General features: G+C 36.1%; 2 protein-coding genes and 1 non-coding gene across 3 annotated transcripts; 1 reads left to right on the top strand and 2 right to left on the bottom strand.

Moving 5' to 3' along the window:
• Nucleotides 1–1,169: 1,169 nt before the first annotated feature.
• LOC109236329 (uncharacterized endoplasmic reticulum membrane protein C16E8.02-like) lies at nt 1,170–5,079 on the bottom strand. Its single transcript, XM_019402501.1, has 4 exons — nt 4,642–5,079; nt 1,733–1,795; nt 1,575–1,646; nt 1,170–1,498 (listed from the first exon to the last, which is right to left on the bottom strand). The coding sequence occupies exons 1-4, from the start codon at nt 4,981–4,983 to the stop codon at nt 1,382–1,384; spliced, it is 594 nt and encodes a 197-aa protein (XP_019258046.1). The 5' UTR covers nt 4,984–5,079; the 3' UTR covers nt 1,170–1,381.
• A 57-nt stretch (nt 5,080–5,136) lies between these two features.
• Nucleotides 5,137–5,210, bottom strand: TRNAI-AAU. Its single transcript has one exon. It is a non-coding gene; the product is annotated as a tRNA-Ile (tRNA).
• A 92-nt stretch (nt 5,211–5,302) lies between these two features.
• On the top strand, nt 5,303–10,951 carry LOC109236328 (photosynthetic NDH subunit of subcomplex B 4, chloroplastic). Its single transcript, XM_019402499.1, has 6 exons — nt 5,303–5,433; nt 5,552–5,596; nt 9,234–9,393; nt 9,517–9,572; nt 9,665–9,736; nt 10,660–10,951. Exons 1-6 carry the CDS (start codon nt 5,344–5,346, stop codon nt 10,786–10,788), a joined length of 552 nt encoding a protein of 183 aa, XP_019258044.1. The 5' UTR covers nt 5,303–5,343; the 3' UTR covers nt 10,789–10,951.
• Nucleotides 10,952–13,597: the final 2,646 nt, after the last annotated feature.

The following is a 13,597-nucleotide window of genomic DNA, read 5'->3' as shown; positions in this document are numbered from 1 at the left end:
GGTTAACCACTATTCCTAAAATATATCTTACCCGTCCCTTAACCCACATTACAACCATAAAAAAAGTCCTAATTGATTTTAGACTGAGTGAGCCTATATTAGTAGAGATTTACATTTAAGGGCAAGCCTATGGTGCCAATTGCATGCATGTGACTTTTTTTTGTGAGAGTGAGAGATTTTCTTTGATATATATGAGTCCTTAAAATATATTTGAGCATTGATTTGAATGTACGGATTCAACTTACTCTCTTGTTCTTGTTGTGAGGGCACATGGTTTCACAAGGGATAAGTAATGTTATTAGACTTCTCTCTATGATGTTGGGTGTTCAAGCCATGAGTGCATTGTGACATTGAGTTAGTTTTTGAGGCTAGGATTGTTACGAGCATGTTGTTTTTGTTTGAATATTTTTGAAGTTTGGCATAAGAAAAAGGGAAGTTTACGTGATGGCATAGGCTAAGGTTTAATTGTTGCTATTTGTTACTATAAACCATGGTGATTGGTGTAGTGTGCCTCAATTGTGTAAAAAAGTGCTCAAGGATAGTGTAAATTGTTAGTTGACTCGAGGACGAGCCACGTTTAAGTGTTGGGTAGTGATATTTGGTTATAATTCCATATTTTTACTGAGAGCAGCTTCTATAGCATATTTCTAACAGAATAGCTACAACTCTTTATACTTCAAAGAAAAGTTAAAGATCAATATTAGAAGTATTGACGTTATGCTGTTATTTGTTGTGTTTTCAAGGCAAATCCAAGTGTAATAATGCAACCACTAGTTGGTTAGTTTTGACACTTCCATGGACACTGTGTAATTTAAATGAGGAGTACCTTTAAAAACAACACTGTGGGATTGTTTGTAACCTCTTGCAGTTCGGGCTCTTCCCCAGACCCCAGCATAGCAGCAATCTTAGTGCATCAGGCTGGTCATTAATCTTGTGATTTCATGTCCCCTACCGCTTATCATATGAATATGGAGAGCATCTAATGTTCTCCAAACTGTTATTTGCTTAAGTAATCCCATGAAATAAATATATTTAAGTTGTTCAGAATTTTGTTACCAAAAGGAAAAACAAAGTTCAGAATTTTAACATATCTCCATATAACTAAAATGCATGAAATGGCCAATTAGCAACCAAGGTAGAAAATTTCCTCTGACTTTGACAAATGCAGCTAAGAGACTCAAAAGTTCCTTTATATTCTAGTAAAATGAATAATTCCAACAAAATACAGAAGACCCATCTTTACATTAAGAATAAAGGGTTGGTTTTGCAAAGGAGTTACACAAACCTAAGCTAATGTGCACACAAGCAGTTGGCCTGCCCACCAACTTGGTCTCATTAACAGAGGCAATTAGATAAGGTAACAACTTCACCAGATTCAAACCTAGGACATTTTCTTATGTTTCTTCTCCTGCCATTGTTTGATTTCAGCATCTATTGTAGATTTTACTTTTGCATGAAATCCAGGATATGGTTCATAGCCAGTAAATGTCCAGAGAGCCTGCAAGTCAAGAAAAGATAGATTATATCAATCTAGTGAAAGCATTTCCTATTTAACACAGAACTAGTAGATTTACCTCTAAAAGTACAAAGAAAGGTTCCATAAGGAATGCTTCCGCAAAATTGTCCAACAGAGCAGGCGCTCGTTTCTACAAAATTAAATAAGCAAGACGATATACAAACAGAAAAAGATATAAGACGAAGTTCTAAGGATCATAAATGGCGCAAATGTCACCTCAAACACTCCATGGCCTATAACCAGTCCAGTCCAGCAGAATAACTGAGCGACAAGAACAACCTGATAAGATGTTTATTGTTAGCACCAAGCACTCAGATATTTCAAGATAAATTCAACAGATGCAGATGTATTTCTAACACAATGGATCGTGAAATTATGTATCTATGATCAGTCCACATCAGATAGACAGGGAGAGTCAAAATAGTACTTGGCTTTTTGTTCTTGTCCTTTATCCAGAAATAGATGATGGTCAAGTGTGAATTAGATCCAAAGTGGATATAAGGCAGGGATGAACATCAAAGAACTGCTACAGCAAAAGAAGTTCTGAAATTAGGCGCTAAGCATCACTGAAGCCTTCCCATGAGCAAACCACAGAATCTATTAAGGTATATGACCAAGGATCAGAAGAGAAGCAGTTTACCGATAAGTGTATGGAGTTAACAAACTCAAACAAAGGGTATGCAGTCGGGAAAGGCTAATCCCATGTGACATTTAACAACCCTCATCAAATAAATGTGGATTGTACTCAACCATGGTGGCTACGTGATACTTCATTTGCCAGAAATTGGTGGAACTGATTAGAAGATTCAGTGTAATAACTAGAGTCATGCTTAGAATCACGCTAGTACTATCAGCATCATATCCAAGGCATGCAAATAAGCCACCATACAGTTATAACTAAAACCTCCCTTTTCAGCATTGTTTGTTAGTTGCGCCAGTAAATATAGGATTATACTAAACAACTCTTTAGGTCAAGTCATAAAAAAACAAGTAGGGAGTCCCATGGAATCTAGAGAAAATATTCAATACAACAGACAAAAAATGAGTGGTAACTGGAACTCTGATAAGCAGAGTCTTAATTCGTATAGCATTATTCTGTTTGACTTCCAGGAAAGTTCCACAAATAAATAAACTGATTCCTCCAGTTCTCCTTCTTACACTGAACTAGCTTGTCCAACAGGTCTTATCAGGACAGGAACTATTCCAGATTTAAGACAAGAAAGGGGTGCAATAAAGTTATTACTCAAGCAGTCAGGAACGGAGCCACAGTGCTGCCTGCGGGTTCGGCCGAACCCAGTAGCTTTTGTTCAAACCTTGTATTTGTATTAAGAAATCCAATGACTATGTAAAAACTACTAATTTAGAATCCAGTAACTTAAAAGGATTATAATCTCGAACCCATAGAGTTCAAATCCTAGCTCCGCCTCTGCAAGAAATTGATGTACTCATCATGCTGTTTGGCGAATTAATGAAGCAGGTGAACCACTGGTAATTTTCCTTTACAGAATTAACATATGGCTTAACACGATTAGAGGCTAAAATTTTAGTTAGATTAGGGTGAAGTCCTAAAATACATGGAAGCATTCTGTGTTAAAAGAAATATAATTTCTTGGAATCAACAGGACTTAGCAAATATAGAAACAAAAGATTTCTGTAATCAATACCAACTAGTTGGGATTCAAGTCCAGTTATGTTCAAATAGTGATGATAATTAGGAGTCTTTTCAGCTGAGAGATAAAAATGTAGAGAACCTTCAGTATTAGAGAACTCCGAATTTATCTTAACAGCAAATGATTGAGCCGAAATGGTGCAAATGCAGCAGAGTACGTAGATATTGAGAACTCATATCCCAACTAGTTTGGGTTGAGGTGTAGCAGTTGTCGTTGCAGGGTGAAGTCCTAAGTGTCAATTACAAGTATAGAGACAAAACAATCAAGAAGAAAAATGCACCAGCACGTGTGAAATTAAGCTGAGAACAGCAAAAGCTGAAGCTACTGGACATCAAACAAGGAAAAATGTAAAACTAGCGTGGCTGGCCACTATTTGGACCTGCCATTGAAAACACTTAGCGCTTGCAAGGTAATTGAAAAATAGCCATTTTTGAATGCGGAAATAAATTCTCAACAAATGTACCCTTAGCTTAAACACGGAAAAACTCCATCAAGTATCATGGAGTTCGAACTCATACAAGTAAAACCTACAGCATATCGTCCTGGAGTTTCTACTTCTACAAGTGAACTCCAAGATGCTGTCCTGGAGTTCAGTTTTTGCAGCTTTATGAATTTCACACTAGGTCTCCATTAACTCTGTTCCAATCTATCTAACCCTCCTAGCCGTAAAACGATGATCATCACCACCCCTTTTGGTTGGTTCTACAACATAATTAGCTGCAGTAAAAAAAAATTGAATCATCGACGAGGATCTACACACTTGTTGCCATCAGAAAGTCATAAAAATTTGGATTCATGATGACTTTTTGAAGTCTTTTTCTGTCGATATTCCCAAATTCTTGTAGTGGGAATGGTTATAGAAGTTGAGACACAGAGAGAGCCTGTGTGATTCCTAAAATCAGCATGGGTTCCACATGTAGTAGATTAGTAGTCACAGCAAACACCTATGAATAACTGCAATTTCATCTCAAAAGGAAGGTTGCTAGAAGTCCGGCATGTTGGTGCTGCGCTGCAGCAACACCAACTCCACGACATTGTCTTAGGGTTATTAAGTAGCAAAAGCTGAACTCCAAGACAATATCCTGGAGTCGGAACATGTACAAGTGAAACTCCTGACCTGGATTTCGTGGAAAAGTTGAAGAACCGAGTCGTTACCGCTTTTTGTCCAACTACTATTTCCACATAAAAAAGTTGTTAAATTTTGATTAGATTTGGAACTGTGGCTTATTTTCAAATAGCAACTGCAAAAGTGACTATTTGTGAATCATTCCAAGAAAAAAGTATCACGCAAATTAACAAGTAGATAAATTAATTGCTAGAGATCATTAAAATAAACTACAACAAAAACAACCCAAACTCCATCCCAAGCTAGTTGAAGTCAACTATATGAATCATCAATATTCCATTTGACCAAAACAATAAGAATGAAAGTATAAAAAGAAAGAAACTCATTACCTTCCAGGCGAGAGAGAACCCGAGATAATGAGCAACAAAACTGCTCGATACCCAATAAAATAAACAGAGCAAAGCAGCTAAAGAGCCAGCTTTCTTGTCCAAACACACATAGAAAAAGGCATAAATCAAAGTAAACAAGAACCCAAGATTCAAGACTAAAAAACAATTATCTACATATAGCTGAATTGGAGTGGAATTCAAAAGTGGGGGTGTAAAGTAGAAGAGAATAAGAGCTGTGAAAAAGATTGGCCCCACAAACACCATGTGAATCAAGAAATTCACTGGGTTGCTGTGGTATGCTCCATAAAAGGCGAATTGCTTCTCTACATCAAATAATCTCATCTTTCTCTTATTCCTCCTAATTGAAAATTATGAAGAGATTTGGCTACATATATTAGAACTTTCCAAGAAAAGAGTACTCGTCCTTATTCTTTTACAGTGATTGGGGGTATTATTTGGGTATTTTAAGGAAAAAAAAAAAAAAGAAAAAACAATTGGCCCATGCAGGTCTCGAACCTGCGACCTTCGCGTTATTAGCACGACGCTCTAACCAACTGAGCTAATGGGCCATTTGTTCATGATGTAGAAGATAATAAATAAATATTAATTATACAATTTCTTATCTGCTTCCTAACCTTACAACGTAAAAGGAACGGAGGAAGACAACTAATTATCCAAAACTCAAAATTGTAACGACCATTCATGGCTGAAGCTGTAATGAGCTTCACCGTAATCAAACCCACTGTTCAATGTCACGCTACTAAATTGGAGTTGCACTCTTTCACAAAATCAGTTAATTAGCATTTCCTTTCACCTCTTTACTCTACTCTCAAATTCCATCACTTCTATGTGTTCTGCTTATTTCTTTCTTCTTTTTTTTCTTTTTTTTTTTTCTGTTTTGAATTTGCAGCTTAGGCACTGCTCAAGCTCAGCCTTCGGGAATGGCAGGCACCAGGTATATATGTTTCATTTTATCATCCCATATTCATAACGAAGATCAATCCAAATTTAAAGATGGTGCACCATTCAATATAAGTTAATAAGTAGATACATGGACAACTTCTAATGTTAATAAAGTTAATCCTTTTATTATATTTCATTTTGAGATGGGCTTATGATTCATAGCGATTGAAGCGTAGAAGTTGTTATTGTTATTCTATATACTTATATATAGTATGATGCTCGACGCAGTAAGTGCACTTATATGTTGGATCAAAAGAATTCTCACAATATTTCGATGAACAGGGGCGGTCCGACAAATTTTGTCGCCTAAAGTCAAACTTTACGAGCGGCCTTAACTTTTTCTAAAAATTTTATTTTTTATTTTTTATTGGAAGTCTATTCTTCTAGTTTCTTTTAGATGCAAAGTAATTAATAATTTTCTTATAATCAATTTCTCTTAATAAGTCTTTCTCAATTGACATTATAGCTAATCCATTTAACCTATCTTGAGACATTGTTGATTTTAAGGTAAGATTTTATCAATTTTAATTTTGAAAAACTTCTTTCTACTAAAGCAACCGTAACAGGAGTTATTAACATTATTTTATAAGAAATATATGCATTTGAAAAAAACCAAAATTTTTATTTGTTGGAGTATATCAATTAAACTGTTATATTCTAATTGGAGTACTATTTTTCTTAACACTTTTAATTCAAAAAATAAATCTAAACCATCAATATCGGATTGATTATTATGCTTTATTAAACATTCAAGATTAAGGTAATGTTTTTTCAAATTTTCATCGACTAGTGATCTCACTTTTTTACGCTAAATGAAAATCAAAAATATTTTCATATGCTTCGAGTTGTTTAAATCAATTTTGAAGTGAAAAAAAATAGTCTTGTCTAATATGTATAAAAAGTAATCAACTCTGGACACTTTGAGAGATTTTGAGATTTCATTATCATCATTCTTATCACACCCCAACCTCGGGAGGTGCGACCAGCGCTCAATCGAGTGAACCCAACCGAGCAAGTCTTATCATACACTTCCTACTCAACTCAATGCGATTAAGGGATCCGACTCCGTTTAATTAGACAATAAAAGGGTTGTACATTTAACATGGATAGCTTATTTTATAACACAACCTTAACCGTAGTTAGGCTTCCAAGATTCCATACAGTTATAGTTTAGAAGAAAGCAAGAGTACAAGGTTAAAACATGGTTCATTGACCTATCCAATACCCGTACATAACCCACACAAACGTCTACAGAGCCTCTAAGGATACAAAAGACAATGATAACCACGCCGGCAACAAGGCCCCGGCTATACCTCAAAATGGATATCTATAACAAAAGGTGTACAACATAACCCCTTGAAGGAGGAAGGGGCTCACCAAGATTTTGAGAAGAGGATGCTCCGCTACACACGATCGGCACTATCCGCTATGGAGCCACCTACATTCATTTAAAAATGTAGCGCCCCGGGCAAAAGGGACGTTAGTACCATGGAATAGTACTAGTATGTATAACTAAACACCATCCTGTTAGAAAGAACAACCATACAAGAGTAAAGAGGAAATCGCAAAGACAACAAAGTTTCAAATAAGCACCATGCCAACAATATAAGGAGGTTCACATGATTTTCACATAGTAATTGAAATTTTAGATTGGAGCATCCCACACTGTTGCATCATTATCCATATTACTACCGCTTCCGTGAGCGGAGTCCGATCACGGCCCGATCGGCTAAGCCGTCTCCCCGAGACGTTACCATTATTTCATTCACTCTTTCCAGTTTCAATCATCAATACATTACCACCATGTGCATATATATCATGGCGTCCGATCACGACCCGATCGACTAAGCCGTCTTCCCAAGACGTTATCATTTTCCGTTATTCATCTCACACCAATCTTTGGTTACACATGTATTAGTTTACCGGCACTTGGGGCCACAATTTCCACATTCCATAACTCACATTTCACATTGTTCCCATTTTCAACATTTACCTTGCCACTTAAAGTCATAGGCATATACAAAAGCAATTTAAGTCATAAGCATAGAGAGGAATTCGTCAAGTTTGGCATATTAGTCCCAAAGTAACCTTGGCATGATAGTTAGGTATTTAGCACATAAATCATGTTCTCCACACATCTTCCATTTACAAGAATAACACATTAAACACATAAGAAGTACTTACCACATACATTTTCACAACGTCAATTCACTTAACATAACAAGCATTGCATCAATCACGTTTCGAACTTACAACACTTCACAGGCACCATGGAAGCTCAATTTCTAAGAGGAGGGGTTTTTAGCCATACATACCTCAATAAAGCTTTCCCCTAATTCTTATAAAATTCCGAGACTCTTAGCACTTCAATCTGTTGTATAAGAATTACAATTGAACCAAGAATTAGAGACGAGATTAAGATTCTAGCTCGTTTGAGCATATTATCAAACATAAAAGGTGCATTATGATCTTAGGCCCCTTTTGAAAGAAATTTCTTCAATATTATACCCCAATTGTTGTCTCTTTAGTTCTCATCCTCCCCATACCCATTATCTCTTGTGCATACAAGATTACTAGCCCTTATACCCATGTACCCACTTGCTAATTACCTATTTTAACAGAAATTTTGAAATTATTGATGAGGGTACAGTTCTTACCTCTTAGGATGAAGACCTAGTAGCTTCAATTGAAAAATCTTCAAGGATTTGGGGCAAGGATTGAGAGAGGACTTGATAAAGATGACTCCCTCTCACTCTAGAACTCCCCCTCTCACTCTATATGTCGTGAAATAACAGGAAAATAGTCTAATGGGGTGTTTTTAATGGAGTGGGGTCGGGTTTTTATAAATTAGAAAATAGGAGCCCAACTCAGATCTGCGATCGCATTTGCGATCGCAAAGTTGACATGCGGCCCGCATAATGGACCGCAAAAATGCTTCCCAAAACCTGAACACACTGTCTGGGTATGTGGTAGAAATGCGATCCGCATACCCGTTCTGCGGTTGCATAATGCACCGCAGAACTGCCCCTTACAAAATCCCAAGGGAATTATGCGACGACTTTGCGGCCCGCACATCGATTATGCGATCACATAATTGGCCGTATAGTTGACCTCAAATTGACCAACACACTGCTTCACTCTGCGGCGACTATACGGTCCGTATAGCTGTTATGCGACCGCATTTTCGACCGCAAAATCGCACTTTTCTGGAAACATTATTCCTTGACTTTTTAATGCATTGTCAAGGTACTGGCACTACGAGCTTTCGGGTTTAGAGTAAAAATCTTTCACGGGCCTCACAATTCTCATCAAATTATTTGTTCCTATATATCACACGTTTCTTACAAAATTCGGGTTCAATATTCCTTTTCAAATGCAATTTCCTTGGCAGAAATCATAGCAGTTGCAAATCTTTCTTCTCTATATTTTTAAAGAAAGAAATCAAACCTTTTTCACTCGCACACCTTTTTTTTTAAACTTATATGTAGCCTATTAGGTGTAACAAAAAATGAGCCCCATAAATGTGGGGCCTAAAGCAATTATTTTACCTGCTTTAGGGAAGGGCCGCCCCGTGGATGAATTAACTAACGTATTAACTAACGTTACTTTTTGGGAACTACTATGATTAGATTCAAAGTGGAAAGAGCAAAAGAAATTGTGGTTTCAGAGTGAAGGCTCTCCCGGATTGGCCATTAATGGCAGTATTAGTTGAGCATATGGAAGGTCAAAGGGACCTCATAACTCACAAATCTGTTTGGCACCTTAGTGATGAAGCTATGAAGAATGTTTGTGAGTAGTTTTATTTTTGTTTTCTGTTTCATTATTTTCCACTGTTTATAGTCTTGTGAACATAAGATTGTTTTGCAGTTTGGATTTTATCAGTTAATTTTCTATGTATTCTTTCTATTTTAGATACATTTTACATCATGTTCACTGTTTGGGGATGCTGTTTCTTCGGTTCAACCAAAGTAAGATTTTCCGAATAGTTAGGTATTTGTATTCCAAATTACTTCATAAGATAAAGTTGTAATCTTAATTTGTTGGTCTGTCTGTGTTTTAGGATCCTTACTATGATTCAGAACAGTACAGAGGAGATGGAGGTGATGGTACTGGACATTGGGTCTATGAGAAGGTACATTATCTTTTGGAAAATAAGGAAATGCTTCTTCTTTTTATGAACAAAACTTCTTATCAGAATGCAGAAAAAGCTTCAATCTTACTTGCAAAATGTGACCAACCACAGTTTTTGTTTAAGAAACATCTCTTTTGTCAAAGACATTAATTTAAAGTGAAACAATCAATAGATATAACATCAAAATCTAAAGCTTGTGTGAAATATTTGTATAGCTGTTCAAAACTGAACCGAAACCGTTAACCGAACCGAACCGATGACTTATTGGCTTATTCATATCGGATTATCGGAGTAATGGATTGTGGACGAATTGAGATTTTATAATTAACGGCTTAACGGTTTGGGGGGATTACTCAATTTTCTTATCGGATAGACCGTTAACCCGTTAAGAATTTTTATATTTATACTTTTACCCCTATGTATATAAAGTACTATTAAAACCTAAATGGCTAAATCTCTAATTTCTAATTCTCAATAGAACTGTCGTCTAACTGTAGCCAATGGCATTGGCAGTCGTCTTTGGCTTCTAATCAGGAAAAGCTACTACAACTAACAGAGACAGCTTGAACTATGCATTTGGCCGTTTGGTATTGATTGTTCAAAAAAATTCTATTTGGTTTAGCCGATAGACCGTCCGATAACCGCCCTATAATTGTTAATCCGATACCAATCCGCCCGTTTTCTTATTGGATGGCTAGCGGATTACTACATTTGTAATCTGATAACCGATAAGCCGAACCGTTAAGCCTAATTATCCGCCCGATAAGCACCCCAACACACAACGTTGGGTATCTGCTTTATCCAGCAAAATATCTCATGTGCGTATATTTTAGACCATCTTAATTTTAAGGACAAAAAGGGGTCCAAAGAGAGGGAGAAGGGTAGGAAAGTGACACTATGAATTTGATTTTGTGGTTATGCAGCAAGAAGACATTGAAGAAGAAGCAAGAGCAAAGCTATGGCGCGAGGAACTGATAGAGGAGATTGAACAAAAGGTTGGGGGTCTTAGAGAGCTTGAAGAAGCTGGGAAGAAGGAAGAGCTGGTCAAATGATCATCTCAGTATATATATTATGAACAAATTTTATGATGCTTCTTGTTACGTATATATGATATGATTTTGCAGTTCCAAAATACAGACTTTCACTACTTGCTGAGAAAAGCTAATAAGAAATAAGAAATATCAGTCATTTGGAACATGGTTGTTTTCCCTTCAATGTGATGCAAGATTCTCATTATAGGCAAGCTGTGGCATTATACAGAATCATTGCAAATACCTTTACTGATTGCAAAAATCTCAGAGAGAAAAACTATAAAGCCATACATCAATGCGCCAATTGCTTAATGGCAGGATCACATTAAGCCTTTGTACTTATGTCTGCTAATGCATATTTAAGCTAACTGTCAATGTTCATCGTGTACGTCCACTCGGAAACAATTCTGAGACTCCGCCATAGTTGAAGCCTTGTGTTCTCACATGATTCACCTGATCAATATGTCTGGAATTCAACTTGTCTGCAGTGTCAAAGTAGGGACGAGTAATAGACTCTTGAAATATGGTCTCATCCAGCATACTAATCGTGCGTGGGTGCACATATCGAGTTTGGACTTCGTATATGTATATGTAAATATATTTTTTTTAAATTACATGTTTATTGTTAGAGTACAAAAAAACATGATAAGTTTAGCAATAACCTTGTAACAAATTCTACCTCTATGACATATTGGCTCGAGGGTATAGGCTTTGATACCATATGAAAGATGTTTTCGGAATTTTTACATCGTGTGACTACTAAAAAAATATAAGAAAACGGAAGATTTTGAGAGAAGAAAAAGTGTCTTTTTTGGATTTCTGTATATTGTAATACATTGATTAGAAGGGCATATATAGAATAATATCCCAAATACAATCTTAAATATCTGAAAATTTGCCTGAAAAATAGAGAATAAACACAAAGACTAATTCAAACTTATTAACACTACCCGCCAAGTTGGTGTAGAGATGTCACACATACTCAACTTACAAACCACAGTGCGAAAGGATCTTTTATTGAGTCATTTTGTATACACATCAGCTAGCTGTTTCTCTGATGACACATGAAGCAAAGTCAAGACACCACTTGTAATCTTTTTTTTTTTATGAAGTGTCTATCAATTTCAATATATTTCGCTCGGTCATGTTGAACATGATACGAGCTATACTGATTGCAGCTTTATATCATAATATAAGGAAAGTTTCTCTTTCTCAGACAATCTCAATTCTTCTAGTAGTTTGGTAACCACAGAAGTTCACATACACTCTGGTCCATAGCTCTAGATTTTGCCTCTACACTTGATTCAACAACTACTCTTTGCTTCTTTCTTCTCCAAGTAACTAAGTTCGCTCCTACAAGCTTATAGTCTAGATTTTCTGTCATTTAGGATCTACATTTATATAGTCTTCTACCTCGAGGTGGCCATAGTTGGAGAAAGGATACCTTTTCTTGAAGCAGATTTCAGATATCACAAAATATGAAAAAACAACTTGCATATGAGAATCCTGGGGATTATGCATGAATTGGCTCACCATGCTGACTGAATAAGCTATATACGATCTGGTTTGGGAGAGACAAATGGTCTTTCAACCAACATCTGATATCTCTCCTTATCAATAGACTCTCAAATTCCTGCTTGTAACTTGTGATTGTTTTCAATAGGTAATTCTGCTGGTTTGGAACCTATTATACCAGTTTCTTTCAAGAGATCCGGAATATACTTTTTTTAGAAATAAAAGTTCCCTTTTTTTATTAGGCAACCTCCATGTCTTATGAAGAGAGTGTGAGTCGCATTACTCTGTTGGTAATCAAAGGGGATCATTCCTTTGCAGAATCCGTCTAACCAAGCTCAAGGAGATTACTTCAATTTGTGCAGGGCTTTCTTCATTCTGGCCACCCTTCCTTGACTTTGTTCAGTATCAAATCCAGGAGGAATCTCCATATATACTTCTTTTTTAAGACTCCATGAAAAAATATATTTTTTCACATCAAACTATAGTAAGTCCCATTTAAGATTAGCTTGCACAAAATAAAAGAATTTTAATAGTATTCATTTTAGCAATATAGGCGAATATCTCTTGATAATCCACTCCATAAATCTAAGTGAATCTCTTATCTACTAATCTTGCATCATCAGCTTTGTACTTCATATTGAAGACCCATTTGCAGCCAACCATCTTCTTGTTTGATGATGAAGGGACAAGCTCCTAAGTTTTATTTTTTGACAAGGCCTTCATTTCTTCAATCATATCTTGCTTCCATTAGGATCTACAAAGCTTCCTTCTAATTCTAGGAAATAGACACAAAGGAAATGAACAACGCAAAAGCTCTATATGAGGGAGACAAAGAATTATAGGAGAAAAACTTAGATAAAGGGTGTTTAGTGGTACAAGATTTAATTCCTTTTTGGTGATCAATAGGTAAATTTAACTCATTAAGAAATATAAATAACTCACAGTTAGAAGAAAGTTCATCTTCGATAGATTACATGATAGCTTCTTCGGCTCTATTTCTCCTTGAGTAAGTTTTAAATCAGCCATATCCAAACGTCCAATAGTACCCCCCCCCTCCCGAATTTTTCTCCAATTGTACTTTTTCCATAGAAAGTTGTAGTGGTTTCATCAGTGGAACTTGAAAGAATAATCTTTTCCTGCTTATAGCTCTCCTCGCTAAAGAGGTATGGTGTAATACTAAAATGGGGTTCAAATTCTCGAAAGGTAATATCCATGTTGATAAAGGATCTCCTTGAGGAAAGATGATAGTATTTGTACTCTTTCCGTGTTGGACAATACCCAATAAATATACCTTTAAGAACTCTAGAATCAAATT

Source organism: Nicotiana attenuata, unplaced genomic scaffold, assembly GCF_001879085.1.
Source record: "Nicotiana attenuata strain UT unplaced genomic scaffold, NIATTr2, whole genome shotgun sequence".
In the NCBI taxonomy this organism is placed as follows: domain Eukaryota; kingdom Viridiplantae; phylum Streptophyta; class Magnoliopsida; order Solanales; family Solanaceae; genus Nicotiana; species Nicotiana attenuata.
Note: the sequence above shows the minus strand (reverse complement) of the source record. Positions and strands in the feature narration are given on the sequence as shown.

Excerpts from the sequence above, each read along its gene's own strand:
- LOC109236329 (XM_019402501.1), bottom strand. The coding sequence starts at position 4,983 with ATGAGATTATTTGATGTAGAGAAGCAATTCGCCTTTTATGGAGCATAC. Across the intron at positions 1,647-1,732 it reads TAGGCCATGGAGTGTTTGAG|AAACGAGCGCCTGCTCTGTT; the intron begins GTGACATTTGCG and ends TTAATTTTGTAG. Across the intron at positions 1,499-1,574 it reads CTTTCTTTGTACTTTTAGAG|GCTCTCTGGACATTTACTGG; the intron begins GTAAATCTACTA and ends CTTGACTTGCAG.
- LOC109236328 (XM_019402499.1), top strand. The coding sequence starts at position 5,344 with ATGGCTGAAGCTGTAATGAGCTTCACCGTAATCAAACCCACTGTTCAA. Across the intron at positions 9,573-9,664 it reads GTTTCTTCGGTTCAACCAAA|GATCCTTACTATGATTCAGA; the intron begins GTAAGATTTTCC and ends TCTGTGTTTTAG. Across the intron at positions 9,737-10,659 it reads GACATTGGGTCTATGAGAAG|CAAGAAGACATTGAAGAAGA; the intron begins GTACATTATCTT and ends GTGGTTATGCAG.